Source organism: Choloepus didactylus, chromosome 19, assembly GCF_015220235.1.
Source record: "Choloepus didactylus isolate mChoDid1 chromosome 19, mChoDid1.pri, whole genome shotgun sequence".
Classification (NCBI taxonomy): domain Eukaryota; kingdom Metazoa; phylum Chordata; class Mammalia; order Pilosa; family Megalonychidae; genus Choloepus; species Choloepus didactylus.
In genome coordinates, this window is record NC_051325.1 from 5,131,656 (window position 1) to 5,155,782 (window position 24,127).

The 24,127-nt window shown below is 37.9% G+C and overlaps 1 gene segment (V, D, J or C); it reads right to left on the reverse strand.

Moving 5' to 3' along the window:
* Nucleotides 1–22,647: 22,647 nt before the first annotated feature.
* LOC119516025 lies at nt 22,648–23,098 on the reverse strand. The segment is given in 2 exon segments: nt 22,648–22,970; nt 23,053–23,098. Coding segments are annotated over 2 exon segments (369 nt in total).
* Between the last annotated feature and the right edge of the window lie 1,029 nt (nt 23,099–24,127).

Sequence of the window (24,127 nt, forward strand, 5' to 3'; positions counted from 1 at the left end):
CATTAAGTACTATGCTAGCTTTGGGGTATTCGTATATGCCCTGATTCATATTGAGGAAGTTACCCTGAATTCTTACATGTTGAAGTGTTTTTAACAAAAAGGGATGCTAAATTTTGTCAAATGCTTTTTTCAGCATGTTTTGCAATGATCATTTGATTTTTCCCTTTCAATTTGTTAATTTGTTGAATAACATTAACTGATTTTCTTATGTTGGACTACCCTTCATGCCAGGAATGAACCCCACATAGTCACGGTGTATAATTATTTTAATGTACCTTTGGATTCTATTTGCAAGTATTTTGTTGAGAATTTTGCATCTATTTTCATTAGGGAGATTGACCTAAAATTTTCCTTTTCTGCATATCTTTATCTGGTTATCATAAAATGAGTTAGGTCGTATTCCTATTTCTTCATTTTTTTTGAAAGAATTTAAGAAGGAATGGTATCAATTCTTCTTTCAAAATTTGGTAAAATTCCCTTGTGAAGCCATGTGGCCCTGTGCTCTCATTTATTGGTAGATTTTTATTTCTCATTGTGCTGGTTTGGATGTACTATGTCCCCCAAAATGCTATGATCTTTGATGAAGTTTTGTGGGGCAGACTTGTTAGTGTGGATTAGGTTGGAATCTTTGGATTAGGTTTTAGCCATGGAAATGTGACCCACTCAATTGTGAGTAATAACTTATATTAGATTATTTCCATTGAGGTGTGACCCTACCCATTCAGCTTGGGTCTTAATTAAATCAATGGAGCCATATAAGAGCTCAGACAGAAGCTCAGATTTACAGCTTAGAGGCACATTTTTATGATGGCCACTGAAAGCTGAAGCTGACATTTTAGAGGGTGCCATTTTAAAATTCATCCTGAGAGCAAGTAAACACCGTCCATGTGCCTTTCTGGCTACCAGAGGGTTTTCAGATGCCAGAGACTGTTCTACAATGAAGTTATACTTGCATTGATTCCTTAAATGGATATTTTCATGGTATTTATACTGTAAATTTGTAAATAAATAGCCCCCTTTAAAAAAGCCAATCCATTTCTGGTGTGTTGCATAATAGCAGCATTAGCAAACAGGAACACTCACATATTTTTGTTGTAGAATATAACATATATACATGAAAGTAATAACATTCCATTTGCAATATAACAAGTAGAGAGAAAATCTGAAAGAATATTACAGGTTACAATTCCTAAGTTTCAGTTATTTCCTTATTATGAACTATGTTTACAAGTATGCAATATATTTCAAAGTATGATTTAGCAGGTAGATATACAGGAAATTTTCAATTTTTTTATAAGTTGCAGTACCATAGTTTCAGTTATTTCCTTGTTGTAAAGTATAACATATATACAAAAACGTATGGCTTTCAATTACAATTTAACAAGTAGCTATAAAAAAATTTCAAAGGATGTTATGGGTCACAATTACACCATTTCAATTATTTCTTTCTGTTTATTCTAATAATCTGCCAACTAGGAAAATCAAATTATTTAAGTATTCAGTACTCATAATTCTTTGTTAAATTCCATGTTGTTTGTTGCTATCCCTTCCTCGAGTTTAATCACTTTACTGATCTTCAAGGATGTTTAAGCAGCGATTACCCTAACCTATTCATGTTGAAAAGGAGTGTTTGACTTTATAAGCCAAGGGGACTTAATCTGCTTGATGTTCTTGAAGTGGCTACTGTCTCTGGGTTTTGGGACTTAGCTGGCATAGGAGCAGTCTGAAGGTTTTAAGTTTAAAAATAGTAGCCCTTATCCAGTACCATACCTTTGAATTCACCTTCATTAACATATCTGAATGTGTTAGATTATCATTCCCCCTCACTAGCTACTGTCTATCACCAGGTCTCCAATATTCTTATGTTATAAGAGATTGATTTTGCATTGTTCTGATAGTTCTTAGAAGTGGTAACATACAATCTCTCTCTTTTTTTGTCTGAGTTATTTCACTCAGAATTATATCTTCAAGGTTCATCCATGTTTCCCTTTGTTTCAGGAACTTGTTGCTTCTTACTGCTGCATAGTATTCCATTGTCTGAGTATACCATATTCTGTTTATTCACTTCTCTGTTGAAGGACACTTGGATTGCTTCCATCTCACAGCAAGTGTGAACAATGCTGCTATGAACATCAGTGTGCAAATGTCTGTTCCTGTCACAGATTTCAAATCTTCTAGGTATATAAAGAGAAGTGAAATATCAAGATCATATGGTAATTCAATATCTAGTTTTCTGAGAAAGTGCCAATCTGTTTCCCATAGTGGCTGAACCATTATACAGTCCCACCAGCAATGAATAAGATTCCAATTTCTCCACATCTCTCCAGCATTCATAGTTTCCTGCTTGATGGCAGCCATACTTATTGGTGTGAGATGGTAACTAATTGTGGTCTTTATCCTTTGGGTGTAAGGTCTAAGAAACAACCCCCTAATACTGTATCTTTAAGATGTTTCCCTATAATATCTTTTAGGGATTTTATGGTATTGTATTTTATATTGAGGTCTTTGATCCACTTTGAGTTAATTTTTGTATAGTGTCTGAGAAAGGGGGTCCTCTTTCATTGTTTTTGTTATAGATATCCAGTTCTCCCAGCCCTATTTGTTGAAGAGACTGCCTGTCCCAGTTCAGTGGATTTGGTGGCCTTATCAATAATCCATTGACTGTATATTGGTGGTCTATTTCTGCACTCTGAATTCAATTCCTATGTTCAATATTTCTATCTTTATGCCAATACCATGCTGTTTTGACTACTGTAGCTTCCTAACAGTCTTCAAATCTGTACGTGCAATTCTCAGTTCATTCCTTTTAAAGATGTTTTTGGCTAATTCAGGATCCTTTCCCTCCAAATAAATTTGATAATTAGGTTTCCCAAGTATGCAAAGTAGGTTTTTGGTATTTGGATTGAGATTGCATTGAATCTGTGGATCAGTTTGCACGGAATTGACATCTTAACAATATTTAGTCTTTGTATCCATGAGCATGGAATATTATTCCACTTATTTAGTTCTTTTTAAAAAAATATATTTTAGTCAAATTTTGTAATTTTCTGTGTAGAGGTCTTTTATGTCCTTGGTTGGGTTTATTCCTAGGTCCTTGATTTTTTGTGGCATTGGTGAATAGAATTTATTTTTATTTCCTCTTCCATTAGATCATTACTAGTGTGCAGGAACACTACTGACTTATGTACATTAATCTGCATAATTCTGCCACTCTGTTGAATTTGTTTATTAGCTCAAGTAGCTTTGTGGTTGAATTATCAGGATTTTTTCAAATATAAGAACACATCACCTGCAAACAATGACAGTTTTGTTTCTTCCTTTCCAGTTTGGATACCTTTTAATTTTTATCTTTGTGAATTGCTCTGGTTAGAGCTTCTAGCACAAAGTTGGATAATAGAGTTGACATTGTGTTTCCTTGTCTCATTCTCAATCTCAGTGGTGAGATTTTCAGACTCTCAACATTATTATGCTAGCCATAGGTTTTCATATATGTCTCTATCATATTGAGGAAATGCCCTTCATTTCCTGCTTTTTGAAGTGTTTTTATCAAAAAGGGATACAGGGATGTTGAATTTTGTTGAATGTTTTTCAGTGTCTATTATGATTGTCATTTGATTTTTCCCCACTGATTTGTTCATGTGCTGAATTACATTAATTAATTTTCTGATGTTGAACCACCCCTGCATGGCAAGAATGACCCTCACTTGCTTGTGGGGTATAATTCTTATAGTTTGCCTGTGGATTCATTTTGCATGTACTTTTTTTATGAGTTTTGCTTAGTAAAACTCATTAAGGAGATTGGCCTATAATTTTCCTTTTTCATAGTGTTTTTATCTGGTTTTGGTACCAGAGTGGTATTAACTTCATAAAATGAATTTGGTAGTGTTCCCTTTTCTTCAATTTTTTAAAAGATTAGAGCAAGAAAGTTGTCAATTATTTTTGGAAAGTTTTGTAAAATTCCCCTGTTAAGCCATCTGGCCCTGGGTTTTTATTGGTAGGTAGATTTTTTTTGATAACTGATTGGATCTCTTTGCTTGTGTTGGTTTGTTGAGGTTTTCTATTTCTTCTTGGGTCAGTCTAGGTTGTTCATGTGTTTTCAGGAATTGTCCATTTCCTCTAAATTCTCTAGTTTGCTGGCATACAGTTGCTCATAGTATCCTTTTATGATTTTTTAAAAAATTTCCTTGGGATCTGTAGCAATAAACCCCTTCACATTTCTGATTGTATTTACTTGGGTCTTCTCTGTTTTTGTCTTCATCAGTCTAGATAACAGTCTGTTAATCTTGTTGATCTTCTCAAAGAACCAATTTAAGGGTTTATTCTGTTTTTTTTTTATTCTCCAGCTCATTTGTTTCTGCCTTGCTATGTAGTTTCTATTTGTCTATTTTGTTTTGCATCAGTTTGCTTATCACTCTCTAGACCCTTCAGTTGTCTTGTTAGTTCTTTAGTTTTAGCTCTTTCTTAATTTTTGATTTATGCATTTAGAGCTATAATCTGTCCTCACAGAGCTGCCTTTACTGCCTCCCACTGATTTGGATATGTTGTACTCTCAATTATGTTCATCTCTAGATATGTATAAATTTCTCTTGCAATTTTTTCTTTGGCACACTGGTTGTTTATGAGTGTTTTGTTTAACTTCCACATATTTGTGGAAGATCTCGTTCCTTTGTGGTGGTTGATTTCTCATTGCATTCCATTATGGTCAGATAATGTGCTTTGAATAATTTCATTTTTTTTTTTAATTTAGTAAGACTTTTTTTGTTCCCAACACATGATTTATCCTGGACAATGTTCCATGTGCACTAGAGAAGAGTGCGTATCCAGTTACTTTGGTATATAATGATCTATATATGTTAATTAAGTGTAATTCATTTTTTGTATTGTTTAGGTTCTCAATTTCCTTACTGGTCCTCTGCCTAGTTTTTCTATAAAAAGAAAAGAGTGGTGTATGGAAGTCTGCCACTATTATTGTAGATGTGTCTACTTCTCCCTTAAATTTATCCAATGTTTGTCTTATGTATTTTGGAGCTCCTTGATTGTTTGCATAAACATTTATAATTATTTTTTCTTGGTGAATTTTCCCTTTTTAAAATATATAGTGTCCTTTGTCTAGTGACATTTTTACATTTAAAGACTATTTTGTCTTATACTAGTATAGCTATCCAAGCATAGTTTTGATTGCTGTTTCTGTGGAATGTTTTTGTCCATCCACTCACTTTCAGTCTCTTTGTGTCACAAGGTCTAAGATGAGTCTCTTGTAAACAGAATATTGCTGAGTTTTTTTTTTTTTCACTTTAATTTTGGTGTATTTGTTTATTAAAGTTTCCATAAATTAGGAAATATATATATGCAAAATCAGGTCCAGCCTTAGGATTTGTTACAGTAAATGACTGCTTCCTTAGTATAATTTCAGAAGTGTTATTTTATTTTTAATGTAATTTTATTGAGATATATACACATAACATTCAATCATTCAAAGTGTACAATCAATTGTTCACAGTATCATCATGTAGTTGTGCAATCATTAAAATCAAACTTTGAACATTTTATTATGACAAAAATAAAATAAAAAATAAATAAAAAGAGTATCCAAATCCTCCCAATCTCCTCCTCCTCCCTATTGTTCATTTTCTTCTTTTTAAACACAGTTATAATAAGATATATTCACACACAGTGTACAACCAGTTGTTCACAGCACCATCATACATTTGTTGAATTAATCACCAGAATCAATATTTGAACTTTTTCCTTACTTCAAAATAAAAATAAAAGCAAAAGAGAACACTTAGATTTTCCATCCCCTCTATTCCAGCATATTTTTCATCCAATTTTTGTCCCCATTTTTCCTTTCATCTGTCCATACCCTGGAAAAAGGGAGTTCAAGACACATGGATTTCACAATTATACAGTCACACTGTGCATGTTATAAAGTTATACAATAATCTTCAAGAACCAAGGTTACTGGGTTGCATTTTGATAGCTTCAGGTATTTCCTTCTAGCCATTCCAACACTCTAAAAACTAAAAGGGGTTATCTATATAGCAAATAAGAATACCCTCCAGAGTGATGGCTCAACTCCATTTGATGTCTTCCAGCTAATGGAACCTTCTATTTTCATCTCTCTTGCCCCTTTTGGTCAAGAAGATCCTCTCAATGCCACAGTACTGTGTCCAGACTCATCCACAGGTGTCATTTCCAGTGTTGCCAGGGAGATTTACACCACTGGGTGTCATGTCCCATGTAAGGGGGAGGGTAGTGTGATAACCTGCCAAGTGGGCTTAGAGAGAGGGGCACATATGAACAAAAAAGAGGCACTGTGAGGGAGTCCTAGGCACAATTATAAGTAGGTTTACCCTCTCTCTTGCAGCAACTTGCCTTACAAGGGAAAGCCCCTAGATCAAAGGCTTGGCCCACTAAATTGGCAGTCAACAACATTTGCGGCAAAATCAGCAATAACCCATGTAAGGAAGTCCAGTGTATCTGCATTTCTCCCTAGTTCCTCAGGGGCCCAAAAAATACACTTTTATTCTCTGTCTGTATCACTGTGGGGTGTATCAGGATTTCACCCCAGCCTGTACAAACTCATCAAATCCCACTTCCCTTTCATGGTTTCATGCACCTATGATGTTCAAATAAACTGATTGTACAGGTTAAATTATCTAGTGTGCTACCAAAAATATAGATCTTGCATGAAATAAACATCTCCTCCCTTGGTTTCACACAAAAGTTGTAGTTTTAAAACCCAATCAGTATCATCCTTTGCCCTTTGGCCTGATCTGCCTTTGTCCTAAACATATCCACTTTATTCGTATCTCTAATTGAAGTCTGAACTCTTTTTCAGCCACTTCGTAAGTTGCCTTACTGGTTATTACTGACATTCATAGCTGCCAAGCTCTACCTCCAAGATTCAAATGTCACACAGATACCCAGAGTTACAGAGACTGACCAGACTATGTACAAGGAGCTCAGAATCTCAAGGTTTAGAGAAAATCATTACAACTCAAGAATAGATGTGCCTGCTGTGAGAGCTTAAAATGTAGGGACAATTACAATAAGCATTCCACTGATAAGCTGTACCCTAAGATTCAGTTCTCAGAGCTTACACATTATTGTTTGTCCATATTAGTGAGGCATTATGTTTGTCCTCTCATTTCTGTTGCGCTTCACTCAGAATGTTGTGCTCAAGAGCCATTCACCAAGTTGTGTGTCTCAGAGATTCATTCCTTCTGGTAGCTTCTCAGTATTCTATTCAGTTGTATGCATACACCAACATTCACCATTCTGTCCATCAGTCAATGTACCATTAGATGACCTCTATCCATTGCAAATTGTGAATGCTGCCACAATATATATCATTGTGTAAATGTTCACTTGTGTCCCTGATGTCTGATCTTCCAAGTATATACCCAATAGGGTGGTTGTAGGACTCTGTGACACCCACATATCTGGCTTCTTGTGGAACCACCACACTGTCCTGCTTATAGTCTACACCATTCTACTTCCCCATCAATGGTGAACACATACTGTATTCTTTCCATGTTCTCTCCAGCACTTGTGTCCCTCTGTTTATTTTTCCCTGCAATTTTATGGTGATATATTCAAATCCCATACAATCATCCACAGTGTAAAATCAATTATTTTTTATGTCATCATATAATTGTACATTTGTCACCACAATTAGCACTTACATACATTCATTACTAAAAAAATAATAGAAGCAAAGGAATAATAAAGGGATAAAAGGAAATGTAAAACTAATAAAAATACAGCCACAAAAAAAGAGAAAGGGGTGAAAAAGTTAAAAGACAAAAGAAAAAGGAAGAAATAAATGGCAACTAAAAAGCAATGAAAGAAAAGGTAAAATTAAATTAAAATACAATAAGAAAGTCAGATAACAACACTAATGCCAAGAATCCCATCCCCCTCCCTTATGTACCTCTCATATAAGCATTTGGCTTTGGTGTATTGCCTTTGTTACAATTAAAGAAAGTATATTGTGATGTTACTGATAACTATAGACTCTAGTTTCCATTGATTATATTTCCCCTAATAGCACCCCCTTTTTAACACCTTGCAAAGTTGACATTCATTTGTTCTCCCTCACGTAAAAAAGTATTTGTGGATTTTATCACAGTCATTGACCACTCTTCGTTTCACTCTGCTATACAGTCCCATTCTTCATATCTATCTTTCCTTCTGGTGTTCCTACACACCCCCAACATTTCTCTTTCAACCACACTCACAGTCATCTTTTTCAGCGTACTTACATTATTTTGGTACCATCTCCCAAAAGTGTGCTCCAAACTGCTCTCTCCTGCCTTTTCCTATCTGTCTGTAGTGCCTCGTTTAGTATTTTATGTAGAGCATGTATCGTGCTCACAAACTCTCTCATTGTCTGTTTGTTTGAGAATATTTTATGCTCTCCTTCATATTTCAAAGTCTGGTTTCTCAGATTTAAAATTAGTAGCTGCCAATTTTTCTCTGTCTGTATCTTAAATATACCTTCTCTGTCTGTAACTTAAATATACCTTCTTGCCTCCATGGTTTCTACTGAGAAATCTGCACAGATTCTTATCTTCCCTTATTTATGATGGATTGCTTTACTCTTGCCACTTCCAGAATTCTCTATGTCTTTGACATTTCATAATCTGATTTTTATGTGTCTTGGCCTAAGTCTACTCAGATCTATTCTGTTTGGGCTCATTGTGCTTCTTGGATCTGTAATTTTATGTCTTTCATAAGGCATGGGAAATTTTCAGTGACTATTTCCTTCATTACTGCTTCTGCCCCTTTCCCCTTCTTTTGCTCTTCTGGGACACCCATGATGCGTGCACTCATGCACTTCATGTTGTCACTCAGTTCCCTGAGAGGTTGCTCATATTTCTCCACCCTTTTCCCCATCTGTTTTTTTTTTTTTTTTTTTGAGTGTAGGGATACAGATGTCCTGTTCTCCAGTTCATGAATCTTTTCTTCTGCAGCTTCAAATCTGCTGTTTTATGTCTCCATTGTGTCCTTCACCTCTTGTATATTGCCTTTCATTCTCATAAGCTCTGCCAATTGTTACTGTCACCCAAAGTCTTCTTTATATCCTTTATCTATTTGCTGTATCTTCCCTCAACTGATTGATGTGATTTTTGGATTGATTTTTTAATTAATTTAAGAGATTTGTTTCATTAATAATTAGTTGTTTAAACTCCTGTATCTCAGTTAAAGTGTAATTTTATTCTTTGACTGGGCCATATCTGTGCTACATTCTCAGCCTTTCCACCCATTCCAGGCTGGTGTACTATGTGTGTCCATTCATGGATGTCTTCCGAAAGTTGTTCCAGATTATTTACCGGTTGTTTCTGGTTATTTACTAGTTGCTCTACAGGACTAATTAAATGCCACACCTCTCTATGGCAGCATATTACTCTGCCTTTGGGTTATATTTTTAATCCATTCTACCCATATGTTTCTTTTAATTGGAGAGTTTAGTCCATTCACATTCGAAGTTACTACTGTGAAGGGACTTCTTAAACCAGCCATGTTATCCTTTGGTTTTTACTTGTTAGATTTATTGTTGTCTCTCTCATTTTTTCTTTAAGTTTCCCATAGGAATAACTCTTCAGTTCTGTTCTCTTCTCTGATCTTCTCTCCATTCTTTTTATCTCAGCTGGTTGAGCTCCCTTTAATATTTCTTGTAGGGCAGGTCTCTTGTTATCAAATCCTATCAGCCTTTGTTTGTCTGAAAATTTTAAACTCCCCCTCAATTTTGAAGTATAGCTTTAATGGATAAAGAATTCTTATCTCACAATTTTTCTCTTTCAGAATCTTAATTATGTCAAACCACTGGCTTCCTGCCTCTATGGTGCCCACTGTATAGTTAGTTCTTAGTCTTATGTTGTTTTCCTTGCATGTGGTGATACACTTCTCTCATTCTGCTTTCAGAAGTCTCCTTTTCTTTGGCATTTCATAATCTAATCAGTATATGTCTTGGAGTAGGTCTATTTTGATTTATTCTTTTGGAGTTCATTGGGAATCTTTAATTTGCATTTTTGTATTATTTAGAAGATTTGGGAAGTTTTCCCCAATAATTTATTCAGATACTCTTCCTAAGCCTTACACTTTCTTCCCCTTTTGAAACACTGATTATTCTCATATTTGTGTACTGCAAGTTTTCCATCATTTCCGTGAGATCCATTTCAAAGTTTTTTCTTTTTTTTTTTTCACCATTTGTTCTTTTGTGCTTTCACTTTCCATCACCCTATGTTTCCGGTTCGTAATTCATTCCTCTACTTCTTCAAGTCTGGTGTTTTTGGTTTCAAGAATATTTTAAATTTGATTAAAAGCATTTTTTATTTCCATTTAACCACTATTTTTTGTTTACTCTTCCAAATTCTCCTTTATGCTTTTCTAGAGTCTTCTTCATGTCCTTTATACCCTGAGCCATGATATTTATGTTTGCATGCACATTTTTAATTGCTCCAAATTTTGTGTATCTTGTGCCTTTTTAATTCTTCATTTTGCTTGTCCATAGCTTCTAAATCTTTTAAGTTCTTTGTAATTTTCTGCTGTCTTTGGGGCATTTGCTTGTTTTCTTAGGGTTATTTTGGGAAGCACAGAATGAATTGAGCATTTATATATGATTAGGTTTCCTGGAGAGAAATTCCTCAATCTTATCAGTGGGTGGGGCCCCTGAGGCACAGTTTTGTGGAGTTCAGTTTCTGTATCTACCAGCAGGTTGTGCTCTAAAGTAGGTCTTCCCCAAACTTCCTTGTGGTGGTTGGATTCCAAACTGTGTGCAGAGCCAGTGTACCCTTTGTCTGGGTACACAGGTGTATCCCATTCCTGGGACTGCAGCATGGGTTCCAGGGCAGGTAATCAGGGATCTGATCAAGATCACTCTGCAGGTGGAACATGGGCCCTGCCTGCCAGTTCTTTGCCTGCCTTGTGCACACAAGTCCCTTTGGTGTGTGATGAGCTCTGGATTCCCAGTATGGCACCTCTCCATTCCCTGCTCCTTGCTGCTACATACCCCAGACATCTGTGGGGAGAGAGCAGTTGCTTCTTGCATGGTTCCTTATTGATGCTCCCTGCAGTCTGGCTGAGGGATACACCCTCCCAATAAACACTCAAGTTAGCTGGATGGGAGTGGAGAGCCACTGTTCACACCCTTGGCTGGCATTGATTTTGCTACTTCCAGTTAGGATGAGGTTTGTCTGGACAGGGAACTCACTCCCCATGCCCCTCCAGCTGCCTTCTCTCTTCACTTTTTGTCTGATGTCCCTCCACTTAATGTGGTGGACCCTCTATGGCCAGTCACACCCAGGAGACACAGTTCCTTTTGTCCTCCAGGCCCTCTCAAGTTGTTTTCTCAGATGAGGAGAAGTTTTTCTGCCTCACCTACTCCACCATCTTCCCAGAAGACTGTAGGAATATTTTTGGTGACTGATTGGATCTCTTTGCTTGTGAATGGTTTATGGAGGTCCTCTATTTCTTCTTGGGTCAGTCTAGGTTTTTCATCTGTTTCTAGGACTTGTCCAATTCCTCTAAATTTTCTAGCTTTTTGGCATACAGTTGCTTGTAATATCCTCTTATGATTTTATTTTATTTCTTTGAGATCCATAGTAATTATCCCCTTCTCATTTCTGATTCTGTTTTTTTTTTTGTCCTTTCTCTTTTGGCTCTCTCAATATAGCTAAGGGCTTCTCAAACTTGGTGGGCTGCTAAGGGAACAAACTTTTCGTTTTATTTATGCTCTCTATTGATTTTTTTCTCCAGCTCTTTTATTTCTGTTTATTCTTTGTTATTTCTTTTCTGCTACTTGCATTAAGTTTATTTTGCTGATCATTCTATAGATGCTTCAGTTGTTCATTCACGTCTTTGATTTTAGCTCTTTCTTGCTTTTTGATATATGCATTCGGAGCTATAAGTTTCCCTCTCACCACTGCCTTCACTGCATTCCACAGGTTTTCATATGTTGTTTTCTTATTTTCTTTCATCTCTAGATATTTATTAATTTCACCTGCTCTTTATTCTTTGACCCACTGGTGGTGTAGGAATGTGATGTTTATCCTCCATATATTTGTGAAATATATGGTTCTGTGGTGGTGTTCATTTCTAGTTGCATTCCATTGTGATCAGAGAATGTGCTATGAATAATTTCAACCTTCTGAAACGTTTATTAAGACTTGTTTTGTGCCCCAGCATATGATACATCGTGGAGTATATTCTATAGATATTAAAGAAAAATATATATCCTTGTATTTTTGAATGTAATGATCTATATATGTCCATTAAGTCTACTTCAGTTCTCATATTGTTTAGTTTCTCAACTTAATTACTCTCTCTGGTTGTTCTATTTGTAGAATATAGTGGTGTATTGAGGTTTCCAACTATTATTGTAAATGTGTCAATTATTCCTATTTTTATTATTTTTGGGAGTAAGGAATTGTTCAAAGCTTGATTGGGGTGATGAATGTACAACTATTTGATGGTGCAGTGTGCAATTCATTGTACACTGTGGATTATTGTAGGGTATGAATATATTTCAATAAAACAATATTTATAAACAAAAACCTCCCAACAAAGAAAAGCTAATTATCAGCTGTTTTTCAGTTAAATTTTACCTATGGTTCCAGGAAGAATTAATCTCAGTCCTCCTCAAACCCATTCAAAATACTTAAGAGGAGGGAACACTACCTAATTCATCCTATGAAATCAACATCAAGTCAAAAGCTGATAAATACACTACAAGAAAAGAAGACTACAGGCATAACTCTCTAATGAATATAGATGCAAAATCCTCATAAAATACTTTCAAATCTAATCCAAAAACCCATCAAATTATACACCATGATCAAATGGTTATTATTCCAGGTGTGCAAAGTTAATCTAACAACAGAAATGCAATTAATGTAATGCAACACAATAACAAATTAGAAGTGTAATCTCACATGCTCATATTGATTGAGTCAGAAAAGGTATTTGGCAAAATCCAGCACCCTTTCTTGACAAAGACACTTCAAAATGTGGGTGTCAAAGGAAAGGCCCTCAACATGATAAAGGGTGAAAACCACAACTGAAACTGTACTCAGCAGTGAGAGACTGAAAGTTTTGACTGTAAGACTGGGAACAAAACAAGGATGCCCACTCTTCCAGTTTGCTAATGCTTTCATCATTCAAAATACCAGAAATGCATTTGCTTTTTTTCCAGTTTTCTAATGTTGCTGTTATTCAAAATACCAGAAGCGGACTGGCTTTTATAAAGGGTTCATTTAGTTACAAATTTACAGTCTGAAGGCCATGAAAATGACCAATTTAAGGCATCAAAGGGATGATACCTTCACCAAAGGAAGGCCAATGGCACATGGAAAACCTCTGTTAACTGGGAAGGCATGTGGCTGGTGTCTGCTGATCCCAGGTTGTGTTCCAGCTCCTCTTTCAGCTCCTGTGCATTCTTCAAAATGTTGCTCCTGGGACATTTGTCCTCTCTTCACTTTTCCAGAGCAAACTGTCAGAAAAAAATTTGCTTTCAAAGGCATTCTCCAAAATATCTCTCTAAGCTGCAACAGTGAGATCCTTCTGTCCAAGCCCTTATAGGCCCCCAGTGGTTTAATTAAAACCCATACTAAATTAGCAGGGCCATACTGCCCTGAAAATAATTGAATCAAAGGTATTACCCACAGTTGGGTGGGTCACATCTCCATGGAAGCAATCTAATCCAAAGTCTCTAACCTAATCAACACTGATATGTCTGCCCCCACAAGATTGCATTGAAGAACATGATATTTTGGGGGGAACAATATATTCAAACCAGCACAGCTTTTAAACAGGGGTTTTATTTGTTTACAGATTGACAATCTGAAGGCCATAAAATGTCCACATTAAGGCATCAACATGAGTATACCTTCACCAAAGGAAGGCCAGTGGTGTCCAGGAATACTGTTAGCTGTGGAGACACTTGGCTGGCATCTGCTGATCCCAGGTTGTGTTCCACCTCCTCTCTCAGCTCTTGTGCTCTCTTCAAAATGTTGCTCTTGCAGTGTTTTGTTATGTCTTAGCTTCTCCAGAGCAAACAATTTGCTAGCATCCCCAAAGTGTCAGCAGAAGTCTGCTTTCAGTGGGTTTCTCCAAAATGTGTCTCTGAGCTTCTCTCCAAAATGTCACTCTCAGTTGCTCTGAGGTCCTTCTGTTTGTCACCTCTTTTATAAGACTCCAGTGGTTAAATAAAACCCACCCTGAATGGGTGGGATCCATAACTCCATGGAAATATTCCAATCAAACATTTCACTGAGAGTTGGTGAAGTCACATCTCCATGGAAACACTCTTTCAAAGGATTCCAACCTAATCAAGACTGTTCTAGTTTGCTAATGCTGCCAGAAAGTAAAACACCAGAAATGGATTGGTTTTTATAAAGGGGGTTTATTTGGTTACAGAGCTACATTCTTAAGGTCATAAAGTGTCCAAGGTAACACATCAGCAATCATGTACCTTCACTGGAGGATGGACAATGCTGTCCAGAAAACTTCTATTACCTGGGAAGGCATGTGGCTGGCATCTGCTCCAAAATTCTGGTTTCAAGATGGCTTTCTCTCAGGACGTTCCTCTCTAGGCTGCAGATCCTTAAAAATGTCACTCTTAGTTGCTCTTGAGGCACTTTTCCTCTCTTAGCTTCTCCAGAGCAAAAGTCTGCTTTCAAAATCTGTCTTCAAAATGTCCCATCATCTGCAGCTCCTCTCTCAGTTCCTGTACATTATTCAAAGTGTCCTTCTTGGCTGTTGCAACTTGCTCCTTCTTTCTGATCTTATATAGTGCTCCAGTAATTTAATTCAGACCCACCCTGAATGGGCAGGCCAACACCTTCACGGAAATTATCAAATCAGAGTCATCACCCGCAGTTGGGTGGGGCACATCTCCATGGAAACACTCAAAGAATTACAATCTAATTAACACTGATATGACTGCCCACACAAGATTACATAAAAGATAATGGTATTTGGGGGACATAATGCTTTCAACCTGGCACAAACACTGACACATCTAAACCCACAAGATTCCATTAAAGAACATTGTATTTTGGGTGGACATAATACATCTGAACTCGCACACCCATTGTCCCAAATGGTATTTGACAATGTGCTAGAAGTTCTAGCTAGAGATGTTAGACAAGAAAAAGTTGCAAAATATATCAAACTCTTGAAGGAAACAATATTTTCACTATTCACAGATAATGTGATTCTATAGAAATTTCTGAAACTAAACAGATAGTAGAACTAATGAACCCATTCATCAAGGTTGCAGAATACAAGATCAACACATAAAGACAAGGGGTATTTCTGTACACTAGTAATCAGATATCAAAGAGGAAATCTAGAGAAAACCATTTACAATAGCAACTAGAAACTGAAAATACATAGGAATAAAGTGAAGCAAGGATGTAAACACCCATACTCATAAAATTACAAAAGATTGTTAAAAAATTAAAAGAAATAAATAAATGGGAAGACATTCCATGTTCAAGAATCAGAAGGGTATGTGCCATTAACATGTCAGTTCTACTGAAACTCATCTACAAATTCCATGCAATATCAATCAATATTCCAGCTGCCTACTTTAAAGAAATGGAGTGTAAGGGCCCTCAAATATCCAGAAACATCTTGAGAAAAAATGAATTTGGAGGGCTCACACTTCAAGCATATTATAAAGTTACAGTGGTCAAAAGAGCTTAGTGCTGGTATAAATATAGACATATTGATCAAGGGAAGTGAATTGAGAGTTCAGTAATAGACCCTCAGATCCATAGTCCATTGGTTTTTTTATTCAGTTTTATTGAGATATATTTACAAACAATACAATCATCCAAAGTTTACAACCAGTTGTTCACAATACTGTCATATAGTTGTGCATTCATCACTACAATCAATTTTTGAACATTTTCCTGTACCACAAAAAGTAAAAATAAGAATAAAAAATAAATGTAAAAAAGAACACCCAAATCATCCCCTCCCACCTTCCCTATTCTTCATTTAGTTTTTGTCCCCACTTTTCTACTCACCCATCCTTACACTGGATAAAGGGGGTGTGAGCCACAAGGCTTTAACAATCACAGTCACCCCTTGTAAGCTACATTGCTGTACAATCATCTTCAAGAGTCAAAGCTACTGGGTTGCAGTTTGATTGTTTCAGGGACTTACTTCTAGCTTGCTATTCCAATGCATTAAAACCTAAAAACATTTATCTATACAGTGCATAGGAATGCCCACCAGAGTGACTTCTTGGACAATTTCAAGTCTCTCAGCTACTGAAATTTTTGTTCACTTCATTTCATATCCCCCTTTTGGTCAAGAAGATGTTCTCAGTCCCACAAAGCCAGGTCCAGATTCATCCCTGGGTGTCACATCCCACATTGCCATGTTACCTGCTGAGAGTTAGGTCCCACATACAGTGGAGGGCAGTAAGTTCACCTGCTGAATTGGCTTAGCTAGAGAGAGAGAGGGCCACATCTGAGCAACAAAGAGGTATGGCGGGGAGTCTCTTAGGCACAAAGATAAGCAGATTTAGCCTCTCCTTTGCAGTAAGGAGCTTCATAAGATCAAATCCTGAGATAGGGGGCTTGGCACATCAAGCCACCAGTGCTCAATATTTGTGAGAACATCAGCAACTATCCAGCTGAGGAAGCCCAGCACCTCTGCATTTCCCCCCAGCTCCTCATTGGGGCCCTGCATATACATTTTTATTCTCTGTCCAAATTGCCTTGGGATGTTTTGCTATTTCAAACTAACCTATGCAAACCTAACAGGTCTCAATTCCTTTTAAAAGTTCCATGTAATTAAGTATGGTATTTGAAGAGCCTGTCTGAGTTAAATTGTTTAGGAAATATAGATCCTGCACCAACTAAACATCTCTTCCCTTGGTCTCATAAGGAATTTCAAGTTTAAAAAGATAGCCAGTATTTTTCTTTACCCTTTGGCCCAATTTGCCCTAGTCTTTATCACGTCTGTTTCATTCATATCCCTAACTGAAGTCCGGATGCTTTTTTTAACTTTTTGATCATTGTTATAGGTGTTAATACTGAGAGTTCAGTAATAGACCCTCAGATCCATGGTCCATTGATTTTTAAGAAGGCTTCTAAGCCTACTCAAATGGGATAGAACATTCTCTTCAATAAATTGTGCAGGGGTAACTGTATATCCAAATACAAAAGCATGAAAGAGGACCCCTATCTCACACCTTATACAAAAATTATCTCAAAATATATCAAAGATTTAAATATAGGAGACAGCACCATAAAACTCCTCTAAGATAATGTAGGGAGACATCTGCAAGATCTAGAGATCAGCATTTCCTTAGACTTTACTTCCAAAGAACAAATTAAAGAAAAATATTGGTAAATTGGAGGAATACTTCAAAGGATGTTGTCAAGAAGTTTAAAAGACAGTCAGTTTACAATGATTGAAATATCTGGAACCACATATATGGTAATGGATTTATGTCCAGGGTATTAGAGGAAGTACTACAACTCAACAAGAAAATGACAAACAACCACATTAAAAACTGGAAAATATATGAATAGAATTTATTCCAAAGGTGAAACACAAATAGCTAAAAAACACAAGACAAGATGTTCATCATCTCTAGCTATTAAGGGCAAGTCAATTAAACCACAATGAGATATCATTTCACAGCTATTAGAGTGTTCGCTATCTATCAAACAGAAAACTATAAGGGTTGGAGAGAATGTTGAGAAATAGCAACACTTACTAATTGCTGGTGGGAATGTAACATGGTACAGCTGCTGTGGAAGACAATTTTGTGGCTCCTTAGGAATCTAATTATAAAACTGCTATATGATCCAGAAATCCTGCTGCTAGGTATATACTCGGAAGGACTGAAAGAATGGACTGAAATAGACCATTGCAGACTGATGTTCAAAGGCATTCAGAATTGCAAAAAGATGGAAACAACTCCAGTGTCGATCAACAGATGAATGGATACACAATATGTGGTAAAAAGCTACGATGGAATAATATTTATCTGTGAGAACAAATGAAGTCCTGATGTATGCAACAATGTGGTTGAACCTTGAGAACATTGTGTTGAATGAAATATGCCAGACACAAAAAGAAAAATATAGTATGACCTCACTCATGTGCCCTAAGTATAGTGAACAAACTGATGGAGTTAATATCAAAAATAAACATAAACAGGAGAGAGAATGAGAGTAGAGAATCAGGAGCTGTTGCTTAATTTGTTCAGAATTTTTAATAATGTTGATTGTAAATTTTTGGAAATGGATAGAGGTAATGGCAGCAAATTATCATGAGGGAAATTAACAGTGCTGAATTGTGAGTGTTTATGGTTGAAAGGACAAGTTTGGTGTTGTGTATGTCTCTAGAAGTAAAGCTAGAGGATGTAACATGGGACTGTATAACACAGAGAATTATTTTGTGTATAATGAATATGATTACTAGTCTTTCATGAACTAGAACAGTTGAACATCATTACTACAAATAGTAGTTAATAACAGGGTGTTATGCAGGAAAAATACACCTAATGCAAAATATGGTCTTTAAAGTAACAGTAATATTTTAATACATTTATATCAATTAAGTCAAATTAACAACACCAATGCTAAGTGTCAACCATAGGGATATATGGGAAGGCAGTACATATGTTATTTTTACTTGATTATTTTAATTGTTTCCTATTTTTATAATGTTATATTTTTTTCTTAGAAAAATATTACATGTCACAGAAACAACCAAATTTACTTCCCATTTACAGTGTTTTGCCCTGATGCTTCTCTGAAAGTACATGCCATCAGCTGCAAGAAAAACTTCATCTTCAGCAAAAAAAAAAAGACAAAAAAAGGGACAGAGGAAAAGAAACAAAAAGCCTTATATAAGAAGCAAGGCAAGTGTATAAACCATGTTGATCCTGATGATTTAAAAACCCCTAGCAAGAATGTAAAGATTGGAGAAAGCCGAGTCTAGACTGATAGGGCCCTTTTGGTCACTGAAATTTATATAACTATATATGTCTATGGAGTATAAACGTGTCCTTGTCAGAACCCGGTTTCCTGGAACCTCATTTGTGTAAGAAGAAACAAATCCTAATTATAATTAATGCTTAGGAGTCACCTGTGAACACCTCCTTGTTGCTCACATGTAGCCTCTATGACAACTCTGACATGATATTTAATATATACATTTTAATGCTTGCTTTATTTCTCCCATTTTTGGCCATATGCACACATTACTTTACACCTTTTTCCAGACATCTGTAATTTGTAAACTAATTCTTGCTCTAAATCATGACATAATTTTTTTAATTTAAATATTTATTAATTTATCAATGTCCAGAGAGAATTAGTATGTATGAATCTCCCATGAAGGGAATGAGAAGAAACACATTTAGTTTATGATTCTTCCTAAAAGTATCCTGGTATCCAATCCCAATATCTCACAGAATTGGACCCCAAAGCTACTTCCCTTATACAGGCACGTTAGAGCATCACCCATACCCAGATACACAGATGCAGACTTCAGCTTGTATCACAGAGTCTTCTCAACACTGACAGGGCCCTGCAGATTCCTGGTCCACACCTCTCCATGTTGCTGTTCCAGTGACCCTGGAAATTCTAGTTCAGGAGGAACATACAAAGGATTCACAGATGGGAGAAGCATATAGAGAATGTCTCTTTTCTGAAGAAGAGATTAAGAATTCTCAAATAAATGACAAATAAAATAATAATCTAAAATCCAATTAGTTTTTCCTACAGCATAATCTAAACTCTTATAAAGTCAGCCTCATTGATGTTTCAACTGATGATGATTTTGTCCATGCCCCTCTACACACTGTCAGAAAACAGTATTACATTTTGTCTGAACCAAGAGATAATAACACAATCCCTAAAATCATAAAACAAGATTTCCTATGACTTCAGTTCTTCAGCAGCTGGAGCAAAATCAACTTTAGGCACAGTAAGGAATAACATCATTGTTTAGCTCTGCACCTGTTCCTGGTCCTGGACCCTAAGTTGAGTGGTCCTCAGAACCCTCCCCCAGGGGAGATTTGTGCCTGGGATCCCACTGTCTTCCTATAAAAGTGTCTCTTGTACAGTAATACATGACATTGCCCTTGGTGGTCACATAGCTCTGTTGATGGTGAACTCACTCTTGGACATGTCTCTGGAGATGGATGGCCAGCTTTGGACAGACAGTCATAGCTCTGTACTCCTGCCTGAACTGATATTCCCCATCTACCCTGACTACATCCCAGGAGGCTGCTGAATCAAAGCCCAGGAGTAACAACTGGTAAGGAAGGTACCAGATATGTAGCAGGTGAGTGACATGGGCTTCAACAGCTCTGGGCTCAATTCCTGCAGCTGCACCTGGGAAATTACATCTGGGGACAATGAGGACCTCAGTCAGTCACAACCATAAACTGCAGACTCAAGGATCTATTTTTTGAAGTTTTTGAAACTCACAAGTGTGTACACTCAGTAGGCCAATGATAAAACACAGAGATTTCATGTTTTTCTAATCAATGATTATGTCTTTCCCAGGGGTCTCTAAACAGAGCAAGAAAAATAACTGATACTTCTGAGGTTGGCACTCAGATTTCTACAGAACACTGGAAGTCAGATTGCATCTGAGCCACCTGATGGCCTCAAGAGTCCACAGGGAAGACTCATTTGAGAATCAGGAAGAAGATAGCCCTCACAAGAAGCTTCTTTCCCCACCCCTTGCCCCTTTGGCTTTCCAGGACACAGATTTAAGGAGCAACCGAGAATGAGGAAGCAGCAGCAAGTGAATGGAGCTGGAACTCTTGAGGTGAGGAGATACCTCAAACCCAAACTTGAAATGCAGAGGGATAAGTACATCAGATTAGGGGAGGGGGGAGCTCTCTGAGCCACTGCAGAAAAGTCTCAGGGACTATGTCCAGGGCCTTTCCCATGATTTGTAGATGTGCTACCTCTCCTGCCCTGGATGTAATACTGCCTCACTGTGTACTGGAGGTGGTGCTGCCCCCCCCCAGAGCTTTGTCCACAACAGAACTGTGGGCTTACCTCTTTGAGAGATGAGGTCACAGAAGCCACCTTCCCAGAGACCTCTGGAGTGCCTCTGCTTGGTAGTTCCTTAACACATCTGCTGAGGGATACACAGACTTTTATATACAGAGAGGAAGATGAAATTCCTGGATGAGATGAAAAGCACAAGATGAGGCCAGAACACCTTGTAGTACCAGAACACGAGGAAGAAGTCACCACATACATGCACTCATTCACACATTCACACACACACTCCATCACACATGTGTACACACACATATACACTCTCACACAGATACATACTGATTGCAGTATGCCAATGGGGTCCCCAGACCTCTCTGAAAGAGATTCCACTTGGAAAACTAGAACAATTTGAGCCTCAAAATAAATAATGATTTGGATTATAACCCAAAGTATAACATAAATATCCAAGAAACCATATCATTATTTCAAATAATCTATGCAGATTCACGTGACCAAATTGATGAAGGAGGTGAAACATACCTTCCCTCTTCTTGAGTATGGCATGGGCTCAGTGACTCAATTCCAAAACTGGAATGTGGAAAGGGACAGATAGTGAATATACGGCTAAGGTGGAAATCACCACCCTAAATGAGTGAGGGAATTCAATACAGCTAGTGCTGCATCATGCTAATGTCATATGTCCCCTGTTATGACAAAAGGGAAGGGTTTGCACCTCTGTGACACTCTTTCCCAAACACTGACCATAGTGAAATTATGGGAATACTCTGTACAAACCAAATGGAGGGACATTCTTCAAAATATCTGAAGACACAGGGCAAGAAAGAGTAACTGCCATGGACCTGAGGAGACTAAGGAGACATGAAACAAAATTGAACATGTTGTCCAGGATTGGATCCAATATCAAAGAGGATGTACATGGAAAAGCAGGTGTCATCTAAACAAAGTCAAGAGTTTATTATTATTACCACTAATGGTAACAGTTTTTTTTTAATGTATCATGGATATATAAGTGGTTCTTATTAAGAGAAACCAGATGTGGTGTCTATGGGAAGTCTCTGTTAACATTCTAAATTTTGTCTAAATTTAAATCTTTGAAGATGTAAAATCTACTTTAAAAAGAAAAAAATGTATGCTTATTTATTTATTCAAGATATAAAATATAGTCAAAAAGAAAACAAATGCAGATTTAATTAGTCATTCATTCCTGAACTTGGGTCCAATTTTTAAAATGTAGAGAAAATAATTTTTCCCACAGAATTTTCATGTCGTGCTTGAGTTACTATTTCAGACAAGGTAGAAAAAGTCACACTGGTATCTCAATCAAAGACCTAAGTAAGGGTAGGAAGAGGTTGGGGTCAGTGAACTTCCTTCCCTCCTGATGTGAAATAAATTCAGTAGCTGAATTGCCTGAAATTTCATTGGATACTGAAACGAAGGGAAACACTGGCAAGGGGAAGGCAAATCTTCAGGGAAATAGGCTTAAGTGGAGAGGAAGCCCCAGACAAAGACAGGAAACCATTCACCCTGTACCTGCTCCTGGGGCTGAGTCCTCTCCTTGGTGGTTCCAAAGTCCCCCTGCAGCCCAGCCCCTCTGGTGTTCTTCATGGGAGGTTTGTCTCTGGGCTCATCCTGACTTTTCCTCACTGTGACTCACATAGTAATATGTGGCTGTGTCCTCTTCAGTCATGGACTTCAGCTGCAGATAGAATTTGTTCACAGCTGTGTCAGCAGTGATGTAGATGAGGCCTTGGAAAGCTGGGTTGTAGTTTGTGCTCCCACTCCAGTGCCCCATCCACTCCAGCTCTTTTCCCAGATGCTTGTGGATCCAATCCCAGTAGTATCTGCTGCTTCTGGAGCCCCCAGAGGCAGCACAGGGGAGGGAGAGGGTCTGTGAGGGCTTCAGCAGCCCTGGGCCCAACACCCACAGTGCCAGGTTAGACAGGACACCTGGGGACAAGGAGATACATTGTGAGTATGCCCCATCCCAAAATCAAGTCCCTGTGAATGCCTGAAACCTCAATACCCTCACCCAGTGGAGCTGCCAGCAGGCAGAAGAGAAGCCCCAGCATCCGCATGTCCACCTAGAGGACTAAGACACACCACAAGGCCCAGTCTCTGAATGGTATGTCTTCTATGAACACACAGGATAATTTGCATGTGGGATTCCTGCAGCTACAGGAGGTCGAGCTGGTGACAGTCACTGGGTTCCAGTTGCCCCAGTGCCGGGTGGGAAGGAACAACTGAGCCTGTTCCTGATTCACCTGGGTTCAAGCCCTGGAACTTCTAGACCTGTGACTCTGGGAGGGATTTGTGGTTCTGCAGTCCAAACACAGAGAGCAGCCCCACCCCACAGAGCAGTGTGTGTGGTACACAAGGCATAGTCTGGTCAGCATGGAGCCCATGTCCAGCTCAGTCTGGTTCTCTCATCACCCTTTCTCCAGGGTCTCCAACCACAGGAGGGGATAATGTTAGGAGCCATATCCCAGCACTGATTGAGGAAAATGGCCTCATCTAAGGTGTGCCAACTCTTTAGAAGGCACCCACCATGAAATAATCTGTCTTAACTAATAAGTGTCCAACTTCAAACCTTGGATGGGAGGCAAATGTACAGAGAATAACAAAGTGGACCTCAGATTGTGGGAGCTCAGGGAGGCAGTGGCAGCACTTTCCATACTTGGTCACAGAACAAGGCTGTGTGGGACAGGGAAAGTCTTAAGCAGGGAGGTATCACCATCACAGATTTCACCCTGCCTTGTTCTCATAGATGCTTCTGTCTGCACAGAGCAAGGGCCACTCACTATTCCCTGGACCCCGGGCCCCAAGGCTGCATGGATGGAGGAGCATTGTCCCTAATAGCAGGAGGCCTGACCTCCAGTGATGCTCAGACCCTCCCCACCTCCCACCCCTGCCTTCCAAAGGAGGCTCCAGACCAGACCCACGCCCATGAGTTCAGATTCCAGGATCTGAATTGATGGCACCATTAACTTGCTTTTCAGACCCTGGGGCTCTCCTGCAGGGGAAGTTGATCATATGGGTACTTGATTCTCATGTGGAAGGATGATATGGAAGATGTGGATCTCCATGTTGCAGAACTTTATCTTTAA